Genomic DNA, 26,404 nt, shown 5'->3' with positions numbered 1-26,404 from the left:
GGGGCCAGTTGCCCTGTGACTAACAGCATGAATATAATGTAAATATTACTTATTTAAGTGTTAAGGGTCAGTGTTTAAACAAAGATTTTGTATGAACAGTAAGTTTAATGACTAATGTCTTTGAAGTCCATCCTGGATTAACTGCAGAAGTCAGAAGGGTTACTTTTGAAATGTATTACACTACAGATTACAGAATACATGCTGTAAAATGTCATTTTTAATGTATTTCGTTTGATTACTCTAAAACAAGATTAATCAAATTGATCTTGTTTTAAGGATTTTTAGATATTTTTACAGGAAAACAATTCAAAAATTATTATCAAGAATATGATTTTTGCCCTAATTTCAAAGGTCTTACTAGAAAAAATAAATTAGGATCTAACGTGAATTTTCTTGATGAAAAATATGATCATGTCTGGTAACATGTTCATGTAAAATGGCTAGAAATAGCATTTTAGCTTAGCGTAAAGATGACGAATTACACAAGGTTTATTTCTATTTCTTCCTCTCCAAACTTACTTCAAACTTCTCCGTCTGCTCGTATGAATGTGACACATCATAAGAAAGTGTTTCACTGCTGTTCAAATGCACATTGGATTGCATCATTTATATGTTTACATGCTTTCCATCTGAAAGGACTAAATATTAAATGAAAAAATAACAATAAAATGCAAAGTAATCTCTTCAGTAATCAAAATACTTTTTGAATGTAACTATATTCTAAATACCAATTACTTAAATTATAACTGTAGTGGAATACAGTTACTTATATTTTGTATTTTAAATACATATTCCAGTTACTTGTATTTTGTTACTACCCAACCCTGCTCATGTCTTATGGTTCGAGTTGGCATCAGGTGCTAGATGGTGCTACTGGAAGTGTAATTGAGCTAGAAATCATGATAGCCAAGGTCGGAGACTCCTGTCAAGATTTATAGTGGAAAAAGGAGTTACATATTGGTCTGTTCTCAGCCCAGACCAATTTAATTGCTTCAGAAGACATTGATTAAACCACTGCAGTCGTATGGATTACTTTCATGCTGCCTTTATGTGCTTTTTGGAGCTTCAAAGTTCTGGCCACAATTCACTTGCATTATATGGACCTACAGAGCTGAAATATTCTTCTAAAAAGTACTAAATCCAGTGAGATTTTCTTGGAGATGGGGGCATGTCAATTCAAGAAACATGGCAAAAATCAATCAAATTGGTGACTGCACAGTTTATATTGAATGTCATTTTTGTGCTATTGATGAAGAATAAAGCTTGCTAGTTTATATGAGGTGACCGGCTTATGCAACAAAATAACATTGCCCATTAGTATATGTAGCGACACAAGAATGATAAAGTAAAACACATCTATTAAGAAGTGTGTATGTGAATACATGTACATGTCATTGTATGGTGCTGCTTTTTCAGATGAAACATTGCGAAACAAGCCCATTCTGTCCAACTAAAATCACTTGAACACACATTACATCACAATTACTACGGAAGCCCTGAACCACAATGTGGAAAAAGACAAGGTGTCTTTTTTCGACATCCCCGTTCAGTAGTGAGGATTTAATATATAAATTATCTTTTCGTTTCAAAATTATATTACTTATATAATTTTACTTATATAAAGTTAATATAACAATATTAACATTACCAGATTTACCCCAAACACTTCAAATTTCCCCATATTTCCTGTTTTCCTCAATACATTCCTTTGCTTCCACCATGTAACACTGTGCGAACAGCAAACGAGTGTTTAGAAAGACCAACAATTTCAAACAAAAAAGAACTCCAGTTGTTACACGACAACGAATGCCAGATTTTGTCTTGATTAAGGTTTGCAAACCCTTAAATAAATTATAAATGTATTATTCAACTATATAGCAATAGAGAAAGCGTTTAACTCGTAAGATTACATGTTTACTGATAGTGGCACCTGGTGGCGAAGGTTCGTACCGCATGTATTTTTTTTGAAGAGAGAAAAAAAAGAATTATTGAAGAGAGAATACATTTTAAGACTTAGGTTCAGGAGAGACACAATTTTTTCCCCCACCATTTTTCTCCACCTTGCTGTTCAGGGCTTCCGTACAATTACGACTTCTGAACTTGTACGAACTTCACAGTACAACTTGGATGCAGTTTAAACCAACATAACTGAAATAGTGTTTATATTGGGTATGTGTTAAACATATGTGGACATACGATTGAAAAAATATAAAATACAAACAATCCATAAAAACTGGAATATCGAAGGAGGGACATCAAATGAGTCATTGGGCAAATTCTAATCGAAAGTAGGGATGTGCTGAATGACTAATTTCACTGACGTTTAAACGGAAATGTTGAAGTCAACTAGTCTAAAAAGAAGCCAACCTTCAGAAAACAGTAAAAAAAAAAAAAGAAAAAAGTAAGCGACCAATTTAAAATATTTAATCTACTCCAAATCCGAAGCTAAATTCCACTGAAAAGGAGCATTTATCTGCAATGTTCTCGCCTTGCATTAAGATCATTGTACAGTAATATAGAATATGACACACATTCACTGAATCAACGTTAGCGAATATTTAACAGGCATATTTATTGAAAACAATTGAATGAATACTGCCGGACCAATACAGCAACCCCATCTGTTCTAAACTTGAATTCAACAAGTTACTTAACATATAACTTAAAACAGTCAGGTTGTTGAAAATATTAACAGGTAAACTAAGCCAAATCTACCAGTAAAAAAAATAAAACATTACTGAAAGTCATGCATTAGACATTGATCTAATATGACGGTAAAGAACATTAACCAATAACAGTTAAGATTTACTGCTCCAGATATCCTCTTTTTAAAATAATATTTGTATTATTAATTATATTGAAAATGCGTAACATTAATATGACAGTAATTTATGTGCAGTCTCTGTAAAACTATAAAGCCAAATGTAAATGTGTAACAATGTTGATCAGTTTAATGGGGGGATATGTTAATCTAGCTAGACACTGAATTCCAATGGAGGTCATTCAAGCTGTATCATACCTGTCAACACTTCCGTTTTTCCCGGGAGTCTCCCGTATTTCACACCCATCTCCCGCCCCCCTTCCGTTTTGTAATTTCTCCCGGGAAACTCCCGTAATTTGTATGGCCCAAACCTCGTTATATGAATAATCACATCAATATTATTCCAAGGTTGTCCAGTTGCCAGATCTTGTATGAAACGCATCCTACTCACACAATCGACACATCATACAAATTTCAAACCATTTGTGACCTCAACATGGCAATCTACAACACAGTAGGTATACTGCACAGGTAGTAGATGCGGGAAGTTGAATCTAGCATCACTGGTAGATGAGAGGAGGAGACTCAGGTGGTGCTTCGGCCAAAAAAAAAAAAAAAAAAAAAAACATATAAATTTAACAACAGCTGGACGGAATCATTTAATTTCATATCTCGAAGCCATATCGACAATGCCCGCGCCTTTTGCAAAGTGTGTCGCACTGATTTTAATATCAGACATGGTTGGAAAAATGGCGTTACTCAGCACATTAAATCACAACGGCACAATTTGTATGTATTTAGCATGCCTCAGCTCAGAAGTCTCCCGGATTTTGGTACCCACATGTTGACAGGTATACTGTAAATATTACAAGAAATCCTGCTTTTGTTACGTCCGTGTGGGGGAATAAACTGAAAACTAAAAAAATCGTAGCCTACACTGGCGCCTCCTGCCGTTTATTACAGGAATAGCTTTTTCGTGGGTTAATAGACGTTTATTTTGCAGCGTAAATCTAGCAAACTTTTTACAAGGTAATTTTTTTTAAATATTGAGTGTAAGTTTATAAAGCTATGTTTTGTGTTACATTAACCTGGAATTACCACAGCTGCGAGGAGTTTTCTATTACAGCTGCTGAGAGAGTTACAGTTGGCATCTTCTCCAACCTGACTGTCTTAATCCACCGCTCTCTATTTTTTCCTCATCTGGACAGTCATTCAAAAGTAATAGTGGGGTTTTCCTTTTGCTCTTGGAGCAAATGAGTAAGTGAAAATAAGATTAGCTGTGCTCTCCTATTTACCGCTGTTGAAGTTTACCCTGAAATTGTTTACTTCCATGTCCAAAAACCCTGAGTGTGAAAAAGGTCCTTTAGTATATAACCCAAAATATATTTGATTCGCTAATGATGAACGTGTGTTTAAATGGCTTATTACCCTTTCTGGGACGCTGTTATTTACTCCAGAATACATCTGCTTGACTACAAGTTGTCCGCCAAATGCCAATCAACTACTTTTACATCGCGAGAGGGCGCCATTTCTTCGATATTCTTATGACGTCAGGACACATAGATGTGCAGGAAAGATGAATGACTGTTTCTTAACCAATTTTAGTCCCCAAAACGATCTGGGAACGATAGTTTATGGTTTAAAAATATATATAATCAAAAAAGAATGTTCCTAGAAAGTTAGGAATTGAAAAAAGAAAAAAAAAAAAAAAAAAACCGGGAACGATATGCTGAAGTTAGGGGAACGTTCTGTGTTTGCTGGGTTACAGCCACTGATATAACTGGATTGCTCATAGAAATCTAAATTGCCTGCAGTAGGTGAAGGTACCGGAAGTGCTCTGGCGGCCATCTTACTATTCCCTACCGACAGAGGGCATCGCGGCATGTGCGGCGTTTAACCGCGAAACAACACTCACTTGTAATTTATACAGACTACGTACCTATTAAGCACCAATTAGTCGTTATCCCCATGTAGAGTGGGCATAACGATCATAATATTTAATAATCAACATTAAAAATACAACACCAAAGTGTATATAAATCTTGAAGAATCAAATATAAAAATGTAGTAGGCCTAGGCCCTATAGTATATACACACACAATTTAATATGCAGTAGGCCTATGTGTTTGTGTGTGTGTGTGTGTGTGTAAATATACATACATTTATTTAAATTTACTTAATGGAATTATCCATTTGCATTCATTTCTGGAATATGTACCAGCTTGGTACATTTAATGGTACATTAAAGAACATTTAATTATTTCAACAATCCCCTGATCTTTTAAATCATAATCAGAAATAGGTTTATTGATGGACACTAAAGGAAATCAAACATATTTATTTAAGGTTCTGGAACTCCATGGTGGTTCTGCATTCAAAGAACTTGAGGCACACGTTCAACCTAGAACTATACAACAATCAAATCTTCATACTCAAAGTGCATTGCAGAAAGCTGCACTAACATCATGCTCCGCATCATTGCCAAGGAAACGTGCTGCATCACAATCCAAACGGCTTAGAAAAACTGGGCAAGCTTGTACTGCAAAAAAGAAGAAAAATGAAAAGTTTGATATAAAGATCAGGGGCTGGCTGCACCAGCTATACGAAAGTTTAAACACAGCCTAGTTGTGGCATAAATGGGCACTAAGTCACAATTTACGCACTACTATTAAATCCTACGTATAAACTAAATATTTACAGAAGACTCGGAGCAGGTGTAACTGATGGAATAAAAAAAGCAGACTGATATTTTATGACATCAATGAGCTCATGTTTTGCATGACAGGCATAAATCATTTCAACATACATTATGATGTTAACATTTACGAGAGAGAAAAAACCTTACATTTAAGCATCTCTTCAGCATGAAACCGTTCAAACAGTGCAGTTTTCAGGATGTGTTGCCCAGTGTCAAATTTCAACACACAGGCATGTGATCAGCAAAGGACAAAAAAGAAGGCTGCAACCCCAGCGAACCGAACCCCCCATTTCTCATTTGGCCACACAAAATACGAATCATTGTAATTACTCAATTCTGATTGGCAATTTTAGTTTTATCAGTAAATTTTGTGCTGTCTGCATTAATCCGCATGTATTAATAGTATTTAAAATTCAGCATTTTGCAGTTTTAGTACATTTAAGTAGACCCTTTCAACCCTCTACTATCATGTTGGAGAAAGCAGCATCATTGGCTAATATATTTTTGTTTTTACTCGCCAGATTTTTGACTACATGTAAGCATAATATAACTAAAAAAATATATTAAGCAAACTGAGGGGGGTGGGGACTTCATATATATTCACGCAATATAGTATATTGCAATTTTTTTTTAGATTTTCCTTTATGATTTTAATATTGTTTTAGCTTTTTAAAAATGTAAGAATTTCACATTTTATCCATTTATATGACATCATGAAATCGCATTTTTAATAATGATACCAGATGTTGTCACTGTTTGAAATTTCATACACATTTTTAACAAAACAATAGGTAGGAATCTAATAATGAAAATTAGGGGTCATGACTGTGAAATTTGGCAGACAATTAATTGTAAAACAAATAATTGTGATTATCAGAATCAGAATCAGCTTTATTGCCAAGTATGCTTACACATACAAGGAATTTGTCTAGGTGACAGGAGCTTCCAGTCAACAACAATACAAACAATACCAAAAACAGCAGCAAGACATAGGTAATTAAAAACAAAAAAGAACACAAAATAAATAATTATACATATACGTACATACACTCACCTTCATACATACCCACATACACACACACGTAGTGCAAATCTAATACAATCTGTTATATAAAGAACAAAAACCTGTATATTATGTACAGAGCAATGTAAGTAATGGCAGAAGTGGATATGTTGGATAATATAAATTAAAATTAAAATTAAACTGTGTATTGCACATAATTATTGCTCAATGGGGCAATTTAATTGTTCATTAGATGGATGGCCTGGGGGAAAAAACTGTTCCTGTGTCTGACGGTTCTGGTGTTCAGTGCTCTGAAGCGCCGGCCAGAAGGCAACAGTTCAAAAAGGTAGTGGGCAGGGTGAGTGGGGTCCAGAGTGATTTTACCAGCCTTTTTCCTCACTCTGGAAGTGTATAGTTCTTGAAGGGGGCAGGGGGCAACCAATAATCCTCTCAGCAGACCGAACTGTCCTTTGTAGTCTTCTGATGTCTGATTTCGTAGCTGCACCAAACCAGACAGTTATTGAAGTGCAGAGGACAGACTCAATGACTGCTGAGTAGAACTGTTTCAGCAGCACTGGTGGCAGGTTGAACTTCCTCAGCTGGCGAAGGAAGTACAACCTCTGCTGGGCCTTTTTCACAATGGAGTCAATGTGTATCTCCCACTTCAGGTCCTGTGAGATGGTAGTGCACAGGAACCTGAATGACTCCACTGCTGCCACAGTGCTGTTTAGAATGGTGAGGGGGGACAATGTTGGGGTGTTCCTCCTAAAGTCCACAATCATCTCCACTCTTTTGAGCGTGTTCAGCTCCAGATTGTTTTGACTGCACCAGAAAGCCAGCCGTTCATTGATTATGATAATCAATCGCCTGTTTTAGGTGTTTCATGAATATGACGATTAATTACCATACAAATTTACTAAGTCTTTTATACAAATTTAGCTTGGGTCATCTAATAAAATAAGGATATGATTTCCTTTTCAGGCTTCAAAAACATATGAATGACAGTCAAAAATAAAAGTATACAATTTTAAATAATAAAAATAATATTTTAATTATCAAAATATGTCTCTCAAGAGAGCTGCTCTTGTGACGTCCGCAGTGACAGTTACGTGAGCAAACAAGGTTTGAACATCAACCGTAACAAATCGCTAACGCGGTGGCTCATTTTAACTATATCGTGGCCGACACAGCGGCACGCTAGGCCCCAAAGTGCGTCGGTCCACCGGGAAAATGCCTGGTATGCCAGATTACCAGTCCAGCCCTGTTCCTCGTCAATTCCAATTGATCACTTTAGAAATGATGCCCGTGAGCTGGGCCGTATTCAGGCCTGCACTGAAAAAATACAAATTACACACAGAGAATTAATGCAAGCCCACATTATATTCATCATAACCGGTGTTGATCTGCAAGTAGATATTCAACTTCACCAAAAAAGCTAACTTGGTGAGATATAGTACTGTTATTCATTGTGGTTATTTTCCTAAATTAACGTTAGCTGCATAGCTAATATTAATTTAGCCTAAGAAAATTACCACAATGCACGTTCACCGTAAACAAAAGCTACAAAGCATAATTATGTATTCAGAATAAAAACTTTAAAGCCTGCAAAACATATGTTTGAAAATGTCTACTGACATCTTACCTCAGTTTCTTAAACTTGTTTCTATTGAAGTTACGCATGCGCCGCTGAACGTAATGCTGCTGCAATAAAGAGTAACATAACACGCTCACACTTAGAGTAAGCAGGGGGAAAAAGTCAAAATAAATAATTAATTACATATTTAAGAAGATTGCATTGTGATGCAGTGTATGCAGACTTAAAATTTTTTTTTATGTGACTGGATAGGTAAAAATTACTCACCAAAACAGACGATTTCCCATTGAGACCCATAGGAATACAGAATGTTAGGGAATACCAAGATGGCGGTGCAGTAGCTTCACTGTTGTGACGTCATAAGCAATCCAGTATTATATATAGATCAGTGGTTACAACAGGTTTTATTTGAATGTCTTTGTAGATGAGATTTGACACAAATAACAGAACTTATACATCAGTATGACTAGGTAACAGATGTAAATATTTTGTGATGACAATTGTGTACTATAAAAATTAGGCTTAAGTTCATTTTGCAAATGTGTATTCTCATTTATAAAATAACAAGGCCATTGTAGTTGTTTAATTACATATTAATTAAGGCATGTATGAAATAAATGTAGTAGGCATTTTTTGGTTAATGTTGAGAGCTAAAGAGCAACAAGACAGTAGCCTATTGACAGGTCACAGGTGTATGCTGGGTGTATTTTTTGGTTTACACACAAAAACACTTCTGATTGGGCTTGAGACATATTCATACAACTATGTTTAGGGCCTCCTACTTAAATTTAGCTGATTATCAAATCAGATCTTTTTTACTCTCACTCCACCATATTCATGAGTGTGAAGATGAGTGAAACACTTTGTACTTTCACTGCAGTTGCATTAACAGGCGAAAATAATTTAGGCTACACAATGAACAATTTAAATACAGTATATACTAGATCTATGCATACTGTGTAAACTGAGACATAAAAAAATAGTGTGTACACATTTTTGCATATTAGGCTACTGAGACCTTTATACAGATGTAGTAAAAAGTGGCATATGTGCATTATGAGATGCAATAAATAGTAGACAGACATTAGGCATTATTTATACAGGCATTCAGTGGAGTGTAATAAGTCTGGTCTGTGACTGTTCAAGTGTGGTAATGAGAGGTTGGGTGGGGTTGTTTTAGTGCTATTTGATATTGGAATTCAACAGTGTCCCCCACCAGCTGAGGTGCTTGTTCATAAGCCACAAGTTCCATGCCAACTTCCTGAAAATAGAAGCGATATCCAGGTGTCAAAATGATCCACATTTGTGATGAAAACAGAAGCTGAAAGCATCCGAGGCAGATGAAGATTGTTTTTCCCTGCATTTTATTTCTGTCCTCAACAGGGTTTATGAAAGATGGTAAGATAGGAGAGATAGAAGAGCAACGCATGCAACCAGCTCTGGGCTTCTGTTAGTGCCTGCTGTGATGCTATCAGAATGTTAGAACAGTGTGGAAAGTGCCTTGCTGAACATGTTGCTACCGAATGTTTCAGTACCCTTGCATCAACCATCAGACATTTGTATTTTTTTAAATATTATTTAATAATTTTTTTACCATCATCGATATAAATTTGATGTTGGTCAGCTGCATCAGACACCCTGGTTCTCGTCCTGTATTGAAACCAGGAAGTAATTGCATTTGCACAATCAGTGACGATTAGTGACGAATGCGATTCAGAGGTTTCATTTTCCCTCTAAGTATACATTTTTACTCCACTGATGGTTAGGTTTAGGGTTGGGGTTTGGGTTGGTGTAGAGTAAATACAATTTGCATTACTCTTTACTGTATTACATCATTTACAACTAAAAACAACTCGCTTTTAGCACTTCTTTTTCCATTTTCCAGTTTCACCCAGAAACTGAAACTCACACATGCCCTTATTTGCAAAAAACACTTCCCAATTCATCCACTGGCAGCTGTGATTCGATTTTCGGTAAGCACAGACCGAGTTTAGCTCAAGAACTGTAAACCTACTGTTTTCGAATTCACAGTGAAATCAGTCTGTATATGAAATATTTTGGCCAAAACACTTATACATGCCTTGTAAATAAAGCAAAAGAAAACCTGGAGAGTAAAAGGAAACATCTTTTAATGTAACTTTGAAAGAAACAATCATGTCTTTACAGGTATTAAAAGATTACAATTATTTAATTTCTTTAATTGTTATACCAAAATATTTTTTTTCACTCAAAGTAATTAAATGATAATGGATTAGAATCCTCCCCCCAAATATACTGATCTGCAAAAAGCAACCTTGAATCCCTCTCCTTAAAAACACTAGGCTTGCAAACAACTCCCTATTGCATTTCTTATTTCCTCCTTTATTTAAAAAGCTAGATATGATCTCTACCCCTGCCTTTCACAGATGGGTAAACACTGCTTATTATTCAAAGCTCGACGAGAAAGAGAAACCTTAACGCTGGAGGTTTTTACTCTGCTGAGAGCCAGTGAGTGGTGGGACACATATATTCTGCGTACCATCCCCTGACGGGGATTTAGACACCATGATTTGCTTGGATGCATTTTAGAGAAGCTTCTGAGTGCGAGTGTTTGTAAGGACGTCCACCTTTGCTAATAGACTACAAATTTACGAGGTCGCCACAGTGACCTCACGATAATAACACCTCCAATCATACGTGTGGGAAATCAAGTTTTGCGTATGCTGCTTGTGTCTCAGTTTGACCAGGCTTGTTATGCTTTGTGCTCTTTCCCTTTTCTCACATTCTCCCTTTTTCATTTTATGTGTCAGTCTCTTGCCATTTCCCCCTCTACTGATACTTTATGTGTTGTTGTTTTTTCTTTCCCTCCACCAGGGAAGAAACAGGCTCATGTTAGAAACACATGACACATTTCTTTTGGCTCTGATTGGTACTACACAAACAAAATCTGCAGGTCAGATTAACAAGAGAGCAGGGAGACTCACATTTTACCTTCAGGCCACTAGCCAGGTGATGTTCTCCTTCAGGAGCCATTTGAACAGTTACAACAAGTACAAGTGTCTTTCAACAAGTACAACCATGAATTTACAGTTCCCCGTCTGTCGCTCACTGCAATGTTGTGTCGAAGAAGCGACACTAGGTGTCTCTCTTGAGAGCCTTTGCATCTCTGATCTATGAGAAAAGGCCAATGAGAAATTGGCAGAGAGAATTTGCATGTCCCACCCCCGGAAATACGGGTATAAAGGGAGGGAAATGCATCTTTTTCATTTTTCTTGAAGAAATTTTCTTCGGAGCCGACCGGTTGTGTAAGCAGCGAGCTGCGAGTCACACACTGTTCCTCCCATATCTGAGCGATTGCTGTTGGATCTACTGCGCATATCAGCGGCTTTCTACTGCTCTGTACGGCAGTGCAGCTTTGCCCCTGGGCGCTTTGACAGCGCAGTTAAAAGAGTTATTTTTCTAAAAGAGTTATTTCCTCTAAAAGAGCATATACACAGCTGCCGTTGAACGTCCTTTTCAGGACGCGTCTTTATAAAGATGCCTTTCTGTTCCTGTGTAGTTCCTGGATGCGGTAGAGTGCTGTCCGCTCCTGATGGCCACAGGCGCTGTCTCGTGTGTCTGGGCAGCGATCACACCGAGGCAGCGTTTGTGGATGGTTCATGTTCTCATTGCGAGAACATGACCATGGCAACGTTGCGGTCATGGCTTTCGTTCCTCAGATGGAATGCCACTCCAGCCGCCCCCTGTGTCGCTCCTTATTCCCACGGGATTGAGGACGACCCAGCAGGCGATGGAGGCGATTTGGGGATGGCAGCGGATGCGTTTTCGTCGGGTGCGTCCCCGCGACCCACCCCCCCCGAAGCACTCGTTGACTTCCGTCCGGGCTCGAGGTAACAGCGGCTCGCCTCACGGCCAGCTTGCCTATCCTCTTGAGACCCCCGAGCCGGATGAGCTCGCCGCTGCATCGGAGAGTGGTCTGGCGTCTGACGCGGATGACTCAACTGGGCTGCCACCTTCGGGCCAGCATGACCAGTCTGAGGCTGACGCCCAGATGTCCGACATGCTTGCCCGAGCCGCCGTTAGCTTGGGGCTGGACTGGAACCCTCCGTCCTCCCCACAGCCTTCGTGGCTGGATGATTGGTTCCGCAAGTTCGTGGAGAACACCCTTCTCCACCTGTCACCGTGCCTTTTGCTCATTCGCTCGCACTACTCTCAATGGCGGAGCGGCCCACGGGTACACGCCGGTCCCCCAGGTGGACAGAGCAGTTGAGATCCACCTGTCCCCCGAGAACGCCGCCAGCTGGCCCTGTGCTCCCCTCCAAAGCCTGTAGGATGACGTCTTCATTGACCTCCAAAGCCTACAGCACCACCGGACAGGTCGCTTCCGCCCTGCATGCCATGGCCCTCCTGCAAGTCCACCAGGCCAAGACTCTTAAAGATCTCCACTTGGGTAGTCCTGAGCCCTCAGGGCCACGAAGGTCACAGCGTGGTCACTCGGGCAGGCGATGGCCACTCTTGTGGTTCAGGAACGACATCTGTGGCTGAAAATGGTCGAGATGCACAAAGTGGACAAAACACACTTCCTCGATGCACCTGTCTCCCAGTTTGGCCTTTTCGGCGACACTGTAGAGGACTTTGCCCAGCAGTTCTCAGCGGTGAAAAAGCAGACGGAGGCCATTTCTCACATCATGCCCCGCCGCACCTCCAGCACAGGCCGCGCCCGTCTGCCCGCTGAGGGCGTTCCCCTGCGCGCCTAAGAAACACACAGCTCCACCTCAACCCGGGCCCAGCTCTCAGCCCCAGCGTCGAGAACCCTGCAGGAAGCGCACGCCCCCGTCTCACAAACCCCTTCGAGGACCCTGAAGGCTCCCAAGCGTTCCTGAGACGGATGACCCAGGGACCAAGATGTTTTCTCCGGAGCTGGTAAGCAGACCACTCCAGACTCAAGTCACTGAGACGAGCATTGCGCCACGGCACGCACCGTGTTGATCACCCCCGCCTACCGCCAAGCTTTCAAACCCTGGACAAACCTCTGCTTTCTACAGACAGGAGTCCCATTGCAGCAGGTGTCCTGACGCTTTCTGGTCACCACAGACGCCTCCAAATTGGGTTGGGGCACCGTGTGCAACGGGCACGCAGCTGCGGGCCATTGGAAAGGGGCCCGCAGCGCTGGCACATCAACTGCGACTCAAGTCGCTGTGTGCCACTCACATCCCAGGCAACCTCAAGGTGGTAGCGGACGTGCTATCACGACAACGCTTGCCCAGTGGAGAGTGGAGGCTTCACCCCCAGTCGGTCCAGCTGTTTTGGGAACAGTTCGGCAAGGCCCAGGTAGATCTGTTTTTCCTCCCGAGAAACCTCCCACTGCCCGCTCTGGTATGCCGGAGGCTCCCCTCGGGGCAGACGCGCTGGCACACAGCTGGCCCGCGGGGTTGTGCAAGTACGCATTTCCCCCAGTGAGCCTACTTGCACAGGTGCTTGCAAGGTCAGGGAGGACGGGGTAACATTCTTGTGGCTCCCTATTGGCCCACTTGGACTTGGTTCTCGGATCTCGTACTCCTCGTGACAGCCCAATTCCCCCTGAGGGAGGACCTTCTTTCTCAGGGACGGGGCACGCTCTAGCATCCGCACCCAGAGCTCTGGAACTTTCACGTCTGGCCCCTTGACGGGATGCGGAAGATCTAGCTGATCTACCACCTGCTGTCATAGACACGATCAACCAAGCCAGAGCCCCTTCTACCAGGCAACTTTACGCCCTGAAGTGGCGCTTGTTCGCAAATTGGTGTTCTTCCTAGGCTGAAGACCCACAGAGGTGTGCAGTTAGGTCAGTGCTTTAATTCCTGCAGGAGAGGTTGGAGGGGAGGCTGTCCCCCTCCACCTTGAAGGTGTATGTAGCTGCTATCGCAGCCCACCACGACACAGTAGACGTCAAGTCTTTGGGTAAGCACGACTTAGTTATCAGGTTTCTAAGAGGCGCCCGGAGGTTAAAACCCTCCCGGCCAAGCCTGTTCCCCTCCTGGGATCTCTCAGTGGTCCTCTCGGGCCTTCAGAGACCCCCCTTTCGAGCCACTAGAATCAGTTGGACTCAGGGCCCTCTCCTTGAAGACGGCCCTCCTGATCGTGCTCGCTTCCATCAAAAGGGTTCTCTGTCAGCGATACGTGCCTGGAGTTCAGTCCGGCAGACACTGACGTGATCCTAAGACCGCGACCGGGCTACATGCCCAAGGTTCCCACCACTGCCTTCAGGGACCAGGTAGTGAACCTGCAAGCGCTTCCCCGAGAGGAGGCAGGCCCAGCCCCTTCGTTGCCATGTCCGGTACGTGCTTTGCATATCTACTTGGACCGCACGCAGAGCTATAGACGTTCTGAGCAGCTCTTTGTCTGCTTTGGTGGACAGCGGAAAGGGAACGCTGTCTCCCCCACCTCCCCCCCCCTGCAGGTCCGAGCACACTCAACAAAAAGTGTTGCGTCCTCATGGGCACTGGCCAGGGGCACCTCCCTAGTAGACATATGCAGAGCAGCGGGTTGGGCAGCACCCAATACCTTCGCGAGATTTTACAATCTCAGGGTTGAGTCGGTTTCGTCCTGTGTTTTCTCAGATCCGAGCCAGTAGAACTCGGTACACGCTGACAAACTGGCCGGGTGGACCGCATGCACATAGCGCCCTTTCCCTCCACTGAGGTAATACAGTGCGCCTTTACCCCAAGAGATCCCATGAACTTGGCTCCCTGGATGAATCCTCCCGAGCCCTCTGGTCCGCGAATTCAGTGGAGGAATTCACCGACCAAGACCAATGCGGGTACTCAATTTACCCTGTACTGTAATAGGTGCTCCACAGGACGTTCTCCCATGTGGACTTTTCCCCCTGTGCGTATTTACCGTTGTACGGTCCGCTTGCGAGTGGACCCACGTCCCCCTTAGGCAGTCCTCACGGACCCCCGGTCGCTATGTTTGTAGCAACTCCTCCCTCACAATGAGGTATTCTTGACATGTGACCTAAAAGCCCACGTGATGTATTTCACCACTCTTTACCTCCCCAGTCTGGGCAGTTGTGGTCTCCACAGGGTCTTTCCCCCCTGAAAGAACAGGAAAACTGGGAAAGATCGCCTTCTCGAGTGTGTATGATAGCGTTAAAATGGCCCCATAGAGAGAGAAAAGGCGCAGCTGGCGCGGCCTGCTCCCATGCTTGGCATGTCGCCTTGTTCCCCCCCTGTCGGGGGTAAAGAACCAGAAGGCTTTGACGATTTTATGGGGCATTGGGGAAGGGTACATGCAGCCTGGCACAGTTGGTCACTTTGGCCCGCTCCTGTGTCAGCAGTACACGTACACGGCTCAGCACATGGCATGAATGGAACGAGACTTTGTGTCCTCCCGGCCACGTCGCTGAAACGAGCCACCTCATTGTCGGCTCCTCAGAAAAATCCTGAATGAAACAGATGCATTTTCCTCCCTTTATACCCGTATGTCCAGGGGCAGGACATGCAAATTCTGTCTGCCAATTTCTCATTGGCCTTTTCTCATATATCAGAGATGCAAAAGGCTCTCAAGAGAGACCCCTAGTGTCGCTTCTTCGACACAACGTCTCGTTCCCTCCATCAGGGAACAGAGGTTACATTCTTAACCTAGACGTTATTGATGCATGGACAGACCTTTTTGGAGTTGAGTGACTCATCTCTCTCACCTAGCATACTGCTCTGCATGTATAGTGGTGTAATTATGCCTGAGATTGCGTTCCTTGAAAACTGCAATTTTCTGCTTGCAGATTTGACAGGTGGCAATCCCATTATACTAAAATAACTCTGACTTCTTTCAGTTTTTCCTGAAACTGTCAGAATTCTAGGTCTACCTTTTTGTAGTTTTCAAAAGAGACATTTTGACCAAGGCAGGCTACTCGATCATTAAGCAAAGCCTTTTAGATGTGAGCATGCAGTTTTGTTTCTGGTTGTAACTGCTGTTTTAGGCCTGTAATAAGTAATGTTGAAAAATTCATAAAACTGAGAACTACTGGATGACATTAAAGGCCAAACCAAAACAGTAGTAGTTTGAAACCCCTGTTGTAAAGGATACATAGTAAACATTTCCCAATGTCACAGAATGCAACTGCTTGTTGTGGTTCAGGTTATGTTGATCCCTCTCTCAAAGCTCAAACACAAGGGCCTTGCATGACAACAAGAGATTTGGTAAAGGCTTGACAATTAAATGCATGGGGGGGGGGTCTTTTCCGGAGATGAAAAAAGGTCCGGTAGTTTGAGAAGCAGCATCTGTCCCTTTTCTTCTCATCTCTCCCCTTTAATTACACAACACAATAGCCACAAGATGTGCCCATAATCTGCTTGCATAATCAGCCTCTCTTTTCTCTCTTCTGAGCCTCTATCCCATACGCTAATTCAATATAAATGTAAATGAACACGCGAAAAGAATAAAGAAATCTCAATCTATTTACAAGACTAATCACAATAAAAGCATTTCACATGAAATATGAATGAATGCATCACAATTATGAGGGGAAAGGTGGTGGTGGGTGTCAAGCAAGTAATGTGTTCGAAGCTATTTAATCTTTCTTTACAGTTTTCTCACACACACTTCTGTGTTTCTGCACAAGTGTCAGTCAGTGAATGGCGGGGTAGTGTGACATGTCTAAATGTGTATTTTTGTTTCATTTGAAGCAAGTGTAGAGAGAATTTGATTTTCAGTTTAAGGTTCAATAAAAAGTGAATAGGGTCATTACTCGTTACTATGCTGGGGCTATAGTTCAAACTAGTTTGGCAATGAAATTTGGTGAGTAAAATCTTAAAGTATAGTTCACCCAAAAATTTTAATTCTCTCATGATTTATTCGCCTTCCTGACATCCCAGATGTGTATGACTTTCTTTATTCTGCTAAACACAAACAAAGTTTTTTAGAAACCTGTGACAGCATGAGGGTGAGTAAATGATGAGAGAATTTTACATTTTTGGTGAACTATCCCTTTAAGTAATTGAGGACCATGATTAATCAAATAATGACAAGTGTAGTAAGGAATATTAAATCTATCTGACAGTGGAACTAAAGGTGGTGGTAGTATCTTGACCTTTTCTTCTGCTTCATATGTTATTGCTAAATGGCAATATCATTCTCAGTCCCAACATGGGATGAAATAAAAACAATTTTTAGTAGGCCTAGTGTTCCAAAATGTAAAAGAAATGTGCTGGATATTTTTGTCTGAAGACTTTTCTGAATGTTTTAGAAATGTTCAAATAATTACATCGTAATAACAACATGTTTTTTATATGACTGTAGTTGAGCATTCACATGACAAAATCATTAAACCCAATTTATTTATTCTGAACTGTCAATGTTCAATATACAGTCGTTTATTTGTTTTATGTTTAGTTGCAGTGAATAATTAAATTAACATGATCTTTAAAGGTTGACTGAATGACGGATTCTGCATTGAATAGGTTAATCATAGATTGTTGGGATGGAGTAGACTTGGTTGCAAAGTTTTGCATTCGGTTATGTGTTTTTGAAAAATCAAAATGTGTCATTCAACTTTGTCTACTCTATTCTCCTCACTAATCTCCCTTGTAGGCAATGCTGAAAAATATGAGAGGGAATTGATGCCCTAAAGCAAATCTTATGATCTCAGATTTTGAAGTAGTAACTGGCCAGAGACCATGCCTAATTTGTGCTTACATTAAGAGATTTTATTGCAGCATTTCGTTTGTTCTGTTAACCATCCACAGTGTGTTGACCACATACACTATTGATCATTATCCTTATCAATAATGCTTTTTTCTGATCTGTTACAAATTTCAATAACATTTAAATTTCGGGTAAAAATACCACATTTCTTAAGGACTTTGCTATAGCTCTCTTTAAAGAGAGGCCTTGGCAACATACTGGAAGATATATTTTGTCTTGGAATTCTAATGACTTAATGATTATAATATGGTCATGTCTATACAATTCATATATGGGTCATTTATAACTCTGATAACTTTAAAAAATGTGGATTGTCTCTAATCAAGACATTACACATTCAATGCATGTACAAATCTGTAAAATAATAATAATAAAAAAAATGAAAACACAAATGGGCAATATACATAGCTTTCATTTGTGCTATCCTGGTCTTGTTCACAGGTATTCCTGATGACAATGCATTGGAGAAATGCCGCAGAAAGAATGCCCTCTCTGGCACTGCACCACACAACCGTTACCTAAGAAATGTGCCCCAAAACGCTGTGGAGGAGGAAGAAGAGATAGGCCTGCAGAATCTGGGACTTGCCAAAGGTTTGTTTCCCATGTTAAGTACTTTTCCAGAAGGGTAAAGGGGAGGATCAGATAGGGCAGAGCAGTTTCATGCAGTGTTGCAGATTCATAAAGATAAAGAATAATTCATTTTTCAAGGTTGCATGTGTATCTGTAATTAAAAGCTACGTTTTGTCATGATAGCATCTACTTGTTTACAACTATATTTTAGCAGGCAGCTTTTATGTTACTAATACCACTTATAGTAGAAGTATACCACTTTTGACGGAGTTTAACAGGAAAATAATTTTCATGGAGGGCCCAAAAAATGAAATCTCAGAGGAGTTACTGTTTTAAAGGGATTCTTCTCTATTTTGTTGTGAGTCCTTGGGGCTAGGCAGGACACACAAGTAATGTATGTTAGACCAAACCAGAAATATGTTTTTAAATGTTAGTTTTTGTGCTAGGCGTTGTTTTTATTATTATTAATGAAAGTAAAGGGTCATTCATTTAGTGGTAAATAATCTGTTTTGGTCATGTTCCATGCTGTTATGTATACCCTGTCTTGTTTCACTGTTGCCCTTTTGTTTGCCATTTTTGTCACTTTTGCATTTCTTAGTTTTCAATTTAGTCCCTTATGTAACTCCATAGTCTCTTTGTTAGCGTTCGTGTTTTCTGTCATTGTTTTCACCTGTCCTCATTAGTTTGCCTTTTGCTTCTGTTAATCACCTTGTTATCTTGTTTGAGTTCTGTTCGTTCATTGGCCCTTTTTCCCATGTTTATGTATTTATACCCTGTTTCTTTGTTCAGTCCTTGTCTATCGTTGTTTGATGTCAGCCTGGTGTGTGTTTCTTTCCCGAGTCCTCTGTTTGTTTACATCGTGTTTAGTTAGCAGTTTTTATGTTTGATTTCCCCATTGTGGGTTGTTCCTTTGTGTTTACCTGTTTGTTAATTAAATAAAGTTTAAACTGCGTTTGGATCCGCATCTCCTCGTCTGCCTCGTTGCTCAAGCGTTACAGAACGATAGACCACACATGGATCCAGCAGCTATACGGGCCAAATGCCGGCTGCTCAACTTGCGGCAAGAAGACCAGCCTTTGGTAAACCACGCTCTCTACTTTCTCCTCCTGGCGACCTTTACGGACTTCCCGGACTCCGCATTGGTGGTTTTTTTTAAGGACAGCTTAAATCCCTCGCTGAGGGAGCGGGTGCCACAGGCAACGCCCGGCTGCACTCTCCGCGACTACCTGGAGACGACCCTACTAGCGTGCAGCTCACCGCTCCCTGTCACACCAGCCTCACCTGTCAGCGAGCAACCCCCCACGCCAGTGGCTTCCCTTGAACCTGCACAGTCCACTTCGTCCGCCTGGAGGAGGAGGAAAAGACAGGCTTCCGCCTCCGGCCCACGCCTGCCCGGTCTGCGAGCCAGCGCCACGCCTGCCCGGTCTGCGAGCCAGCGGCCACGCCTGCCCCGGTCTGCGAGCCAGCGGCCACGCCTGCCCCGGTCTGCGAGCCAGCGGCCACGCCTGCCCCGGTCTGCGAGCCAGCGGCCACGCATGTCACAGTGAGCGAGCCAGCGGCCACGCATGTCACAGTGAGCGAGCCAGCGGCCACGCATGTCACAGTGTGCGAGCCAGCGGCCACGCATGTCACAGTGAGCGAACCAGCGCCTACAGCCTCTACCGTCAGCGAGCCTGAGCCCTCGTCAACCACGGCCAGCGAGCCTGAAGCCACGCTGACCAGGAACAGCATCCCAGCCTCGCCAGTCGCATCAGCCCGGAGGAAGAGGAGAAAGGGAGAGGTCTCTGCACTCCAGCCTCCGCCTGCCGCAGCCCCATGCCCTAAACCCCCCTTGGCTCTGCCCTCAGCGCCCGGCGAACCCAAGCCGGCACATACCACGGTAACCCAGCCAGAGCCTGTAGCCTCAGACGTCAGTGAGCCAGTGCCGATAGCCTCAAACGTCCCTGAGCCAGCGCCTGTAGCCTCGACCGTCCCTGAGCCAGCGCCTGTAGCCTCGACCGTCCCTGAGCCAGCGCCTGTAGCCTCGACCGTCCCTGAGCCAGCGCCTGTAGCCTCGACCGTCCCTGAGCCAGCGCCTGTAGCCTCGACCGTCCCTGAGCCAGCGCCTGTAGCCAGGACCGTCCAAGAGCCAGCGCCAGTGGTCATGCCCGTCCTAGAGCCAGCACCTCCCGAGCCTTCCAGGGCTCCGCCTCCCGAGCCTTCCAGGGCTCTGCCTCTCGAGCCTACCAGGGCTCCGCCTCCCAAGTCTCTCGTCTCTCGAGTCTTCCAGAGCTCCGCCTTCCGAGTTTCCCGAGCTTTCCAGAGCTCCGCCTTCCGAGTTTCCCGAGCTTTCCAGAGCTCCGCCTTCCGAGTTTCCTGAGCTTTCCAGAGCTCCGCCCCCGAGCTTCCCAGGGCGCCACCTCTCGAGCCTACCAGGGCTCCACCCCTCAAGCCTCTCGAGCCTACCAGGGCTCCGCCTCTCGAGCCTCCCAGGGCTCCGCCTCTCAAGTCTTCTGGGGCTCCGTCTCTCAAGCCTCCCGAGCTTTCCAGAGCTCCGCCCTCCGAGCTTCCCAGAGCTCCACCACTCAAGCCTCTCGAGCCTTCCAGGGCTCCGCCCCTCAAGCCTCTCGAGCCTGCCAGGGCTCCGCCCCTCAAGCCTCTCGAGCCTCCCAGGGCTCCGCCTCGAGTCTCTTGAGTCTTCCAGGGCTCCGTCTCTCAAGCTTCTCGAGCCTCCTGGGGCTCCACCTCTCAAGCCTCTCGAGCCTCCCAGGGCTCCGCCTCTCGAACCTCTCGAGACTTCCAGGGCTCCGCCTTCCAGGCCTCTCGAGCCACCCAGGGCTCCGCCTCTCGAGCCTTCCAGGGCTCCGCCCCAGAGCCTCTTGAGCCTCCTACGGCTCCGCCCCAGAGCCTCTCGAGCCTCCTGCGGCTCTGCCTCTGGGGCCTCCTGCGGCTCTGCCTCTGGGGCCTCCTGCGGCTCCGCCTCCAGGGCCTCCTGCGGCTCCGCCTCCAGAGCCTCCTACGGCTCCGCCTCCGGAGCCTCCTACGGCTCCGCTCTGAGCCTCCTACGGCTCGCTCCAGAGCCTCCTCGAGCCTCCTGGCTCCGCCTCCAGAGCCTCTCGAGCCTCCTGCGGCTCCGCCTCTCGAGCCTCCTCGGCTCGCCTCTCGAGCCTCCTGCGGCTCGCCTCCGAGCCTCCAGCGCCTCCCAGAGCCTCCTACGGCTCCGCTTCCAGAGCCTCCTATGGCTCCGCCTCTCGAGCCACTCAAGCCTTCGATGGCTCCGCCCTCAGAGCCTCCCGAGCCTCCTACGGCTCCGCCTCTCGAGCCACTCAAGCCTTCCAGAGCCTTCATGGTCTCCGTTCCTAAAGCCTCCCACGGCGCCGCCTACCTCGGCTCCGCCTCCTGAGCCTCCTTCAGCTCCACCTCCTGAGCCTCCCTCAGCTCCGCCTTCTGAGCCATCACCTCCCTCGGCTCCGCCTCAGAGGTCATCCTTGGCTCCGCCTCACGCGGCTCCGCTGGCCTCCCCTTTGGCCACTCCATCTCCTAGGCCACCAAAACCGGCCTCTGTCCTGTGGTCACCTCCCAGGTCCCCTGAACCGGCCCTTGGCCCACGACCACCTCCCAGGCCACCAAAGCCGGCCTCTATCCTGTGGCCTCCTCCCAGGCCTCCTGACCCGGTCCCTGTCCTGTGGCCTCCTCCCAGGGCTTCTGACCCTGTTCCTGTCCTGTGGCCTCTTCCCAGGCCCCCTGACCCAGTCCCTGTCCTGTGGCCTCCACCCAGGCCTCCTGACCCTGTTCCCGTCCTGAGGCCTCCTCCCCGGCCTCCTGACCCAGTCCCTGTCCAGTGGCCTCCTCCCAGGTCCCCCAAACCTGTCCTTGCCCTGTGGCCAGCTCCTAGGCCTCCTGCACCTACCCTTGCCCGGTGGCCAGCTCCCAGACCATCGAAACCTGTCCCTTTGTGCCCCCATGGACTGCCTAATTGTCCCTTGTGCCCCCGTGGACTGTCTCATCTCCCTTTGTGCCCCCGTGGACTGTCTCATTTCCCCCTTGGACTTCCTGTCTGCCCCTTGCACCTCCATGACCTGCCTGTCTTGCCCTCTGTGCCCCCTGGACTTCCTGTCTGCCCATTGTGCCCCCCTGGTCTGTCTGTCTGCCCATGTGCCCACTTGGACTGTCTGTTTGCCCCTGGTGCCCTCATGTTGCTTTTGTGGGTTTTTGTCTTTTTGTTTTTTGTCTTCTAGGATCGGCTGGAAGCCGATCCTTTGAGGGGGGGCTCTGTTATGTATACCCTGTCTTGTTTCACTGTTGCCCTTTTGTTTGCCATTTTTGTCACTTTTGCATTTCTTAGTTTTCACTTTAGTCCCTTATGTAACTCCATAGTCTCTTTGTTAGCGTTCGTGTTTTCTGTCATTGTTTTCACCTGTCCTCATTAGTTTGCCTTTTGCTTCTGTTAATCACCTTGTTATCTTGTTTGAGTTCTGTTTGTTCATTGGCCCTTTTTCCCATGTTTATGTATTTATACCCTGTTTCTTTGTTCAGTCCTTGTCTATCGTTGTTTGATGTCAGCCTGGTGTGTTTCCTTCCCGAGTCCTCTGTTTGTTTACATCGTGTTTAGTTAGCAGTTAGCAGGATCCGCATCTCCTCATCTGCCTCGTTGCTCAAGCGTTACACATGCATGGTTTCCATGTATTAAATCACTATCATTCTTGTAGGTTTTTTTGACACCAGGAGAAAGAAACTCTTGCTGAAGGAGGCAGACACCAAAAAGAAACGGGTGGCAAGAGTGGCTCCTCGGATTGGGGTGTGGTTCTAAGAATTTGCCTACATGTTTCTTGTGCTATCCTCATGGTTCACTTTCAAAACACAGAAGTAATATGAAGACTTACCTGTTAAATACTCTCACATAGGCTCAAATTATTCCTCTCTTGAAATAGCACACATAGAAAGTTTCTTTCTCTAAGTTCTGCTTTGACTTACACATACATTAATTTAATACAAGTTCTATTATTACTACAGCAGTGTACAAAATCTGGATGTCTAATTATACAACTTAAATTTAACAATATCAGAGTAGCATGTGAATGCACCATAATGCAACAAGTCCAGCTACATTTCAGTGACAGCGATCTTTACTCCCCAATAATATATCAAAGTTGGCTACCTTCTTGCAGCTATTATCTTGCATATCAAATGTCATTTCACTACCTAGGTGTATAAAAAATGCAATCACACTTTGTTTGTTCTTATTTTATATGTGGTTTTTAAGCATTGTTTTAGGACATTCCCCTTCATTGTTGTGGTATTGAAAATAGGCCATTCTAGATGGAACAAAACCTTAATGCCCAAACACAACACTCATAGAAAAATTATGCCCAAATGAAATATATTTGTTTTAAACAGATATCTCTATAATTATGTAAAAATACATGTACTATGTAAAAGTTAAGTCTGATTTCAGTACTTTCATATATTTTTATATGGAAAATAATTCATTATAAACATGTAAGCAAGGCACTTTAAAGTTTGTTTGATATTAATTTTGTACATTATGCATTTTGCAATAAATGGTAGAATACAAACTAAGGATTGACATGAAATGAAAAAATGCTTGAAAGCATAACCATGGGCGTGACAAATAAGAAACAGTTTAAAAGAAAGGATATTGAGAAAACAGAACATAACAATAGTAGGGTACAAAGATGGGAAAGCGAGAAGGACAAGGGAGAAAAAAGGGAAAGAGATTTTTGAATTATTTATTCACCAATGTGAGAGAACATGTTTTCACCACTCTGTTTTTGATCCAGTCTGAAGCACTGTATCAATATTTTAGAGAATACTCCAAATGTGGCATGTCCCTTCAGAACTGGAAGCATGGCATAAATTTAATTCCAACTACTGCATGTATGTTTTTATTAAAGTTTTTGTTAATGTGAAACAGAGACCCAGGTATGTCAGAGATGAAGAGATACATGGGCACATTTTAGTAATATTATTATACAACAGTTAGTTCCGGTCATCGCTACTGGAATGCTTCCCTGTTTCTATCACTCCGTTTCTGTGTTCACAGCTTTCCAAATAGTGGAGGTGATTTTTAATCATCGTTCATTTTGTTTTTATTCACCTATTATTTCAGTGACAACCTGCTGTTGCAAACATGTTATGTGCAGTCTGCAGAAACACTACCATACTACTCTTACTATTTCTCCCATAGATATGGCAGAAGTAGTATGAGTTGTATGGGTAAAGTATAGTTCACCCAAGATCCAGATTGGACAGTCTGCAATTCAGAACTCAACTCTTTTCTGCACAAAACATGTTTATGACAGCGGTGGTGTAGTGTATTTTATGCTGTGAGTGAGTCATTGAGTAACTTGTGAAAAAGGTGAGTTCACCCAAAAATGAAAATTCTCTCATCATTTACACACCCTCATGCCATCCCAATGTGTACAACTTTCTTTTTACATTTGAAGAAAAATATCTTATCTCATTAGGTCCTTAAAATACAAGTGGATGGTGATACGAATTTTGAAGCTCCAAAAATCACAGACAGTCAGCATAAACGTCATCGATATGACTCCAGTGGTTAAATAAATGTATTCTAAAGCAACATGATCACTTTTGGTGTGAAAAAGATTGAAGTACTTTTTAACTATAATCCATCACTTCTGGTCAGTAGCGGTATGCATGTGTGACGTAACTGCATTGGCACGTGAGACACACAAGAACTGATGTACATGTGACACACCCAGAAGAGCAGCGCTGTTTATAACTGAGGAGGAGGAATGCTGTACAGAAGCTCCATTAGTTTTGGTTTATTATCTGTATTTGGATCTGTTTCTTTATTCACAATAGTACATGAACTTGGCGCACTTGTGAAGTTTACCAAAAACGATGGTCTATAGTTAAAAAGTACTTAAATATTTATCTTTTTCGCACCAAAGGGATCGTATCACTTTAGAAGACATTAATTTAACTGCTGGAGTCATATAGATGATGTTTATGCTGACTGTCTATTCTTTTTGGAGCTTCAAAAATCTGATCACCATCCACTTGCATTTTAAGGAACTACTGAGCTGGTTTTTCTTCAAATGTGTTCTGCAGAAGAAAGAAAGTCAAATTCACCTGGAATATTATGAGGGTGAGTAAATTATTAGAGAATTAAAATTTGTATGTGAACAATCCCTTTAAACAACACTAAGTGTTTAACAGACATACCAATAATAGTGAAGCCATGCTTGATGCTTTGGGGTCTTATGAAAATGTTTTTGTTGGTGGAGAATAAATGCACAAACTAACTGGCCAATTTAAGTTATCAGAGGTTAATGTAAGTTATGCACTATTGTTTACTACACTTGTTTGTATAAAGCAATGGTGAAAAAGCAATATCTTACTCTATTACAATATGTCTACTAGATCTTAACACAGCTGTGATTATCTGCACGAGGCCTCACAGCCATGCTGCTGATACAGAACAAAAGCCCTTGCTTGTGTACTATTGGATAAAATTATTCTACTGTGATGTGTTATAGTCAGTTTTTGCTGTTTGTTGATACATACTTATGCTGCCAATTGATATTGTGAATTAAGGCAGTTTTAATCAAATACTCTTATTTTCAAAGTCAGATTTATTTAAACACATACCAATAAAGCTTAACTAAAGGAAAAATGTTGCACTTAATTTTTATTCCACCCTTGAATTTTCTGCAATTGTGGAAATAACAATTTGTGTGGAAAATATCAGAATATTATCAGAATCAGAATGTTGCCAAGTATGCTTACATATATAAGGAATTTGGTGACAGAAGCTTCAAGTGCACAAACAATACAACAACAAGACAGAGATAATAATTAAAAAAAAGAATGAAAATAAAAAGTATATATAGAAATACACAATAAGACAATATACACTTATGTACAAATACACATGTTATATTCAGTGCAAGGGAATGTAATGGAAGAAGAGTTCGGATATGTTGGAGAAATATAAATAGACTAAGCTGTGTATTGCACATAATTATTGCTCAATGGGGCAGTTTTAACTGTTCGAGATGGATTGCCTGAGGAAAAAACTGTTCTTGTGCCTGATGGTTCTGGTGCTCAGTGCTCTGTAGCGCTGGCCAGAAAGCAACAGATCAAAAA

The 26,404-nt window shown here is 43.1% G+C and overlaps 1 protein-coding gene across 1 annotated transcript in view; it reads left to right on the top strand.

Moving 5' to 3' along the window:
• The window catches only part of LOC127628433 (dnaJ homolog subfamily B member 6-like), a 43,329-nt gene extending 17,405 nt beyond the window's left edge, over window positions 1-25,924 (top strand). The window contains exons 8-9 of the mRNA XM_052105211.1: window positions 18,161-18,310; window positions 22,978-25,924. Coding sequence (XP_051961171.1) covers window positions 18,161-18,310; window positions 22,978-23,078 — 251 coding nt within the window. The 3' untranslated portion in view covers window positions 23,079-25,924. The remainder of the gene's footprint in view (window positions 1-18,160; window positions 18,311-22,977) is intronic.
• Window positions 25,925-26,404: the final 480 nt, after the last annotated feature.

This window comes from Xyrauchen texanus, chromosome 1 (assembly GCF_025860055.1).
Source record: "Xyrauchen texanus isolate HMW12.3.18 chromosome 1, RBS_HiC_50CHRs, whole genome shotgun sequence".
NCBI classification, from domain to species: Eukaryota; Metazoa; Chordata; class Actinopteri; order Cypriniformes; family Catostomidae; genus Xyrauchen; species Xyrauchen texanus.
The sequence above is the reverse complement of the archived record's forward strand: the minus strand, read 5'-3'. Positions and strand labels throughout refer to the sequence as shown.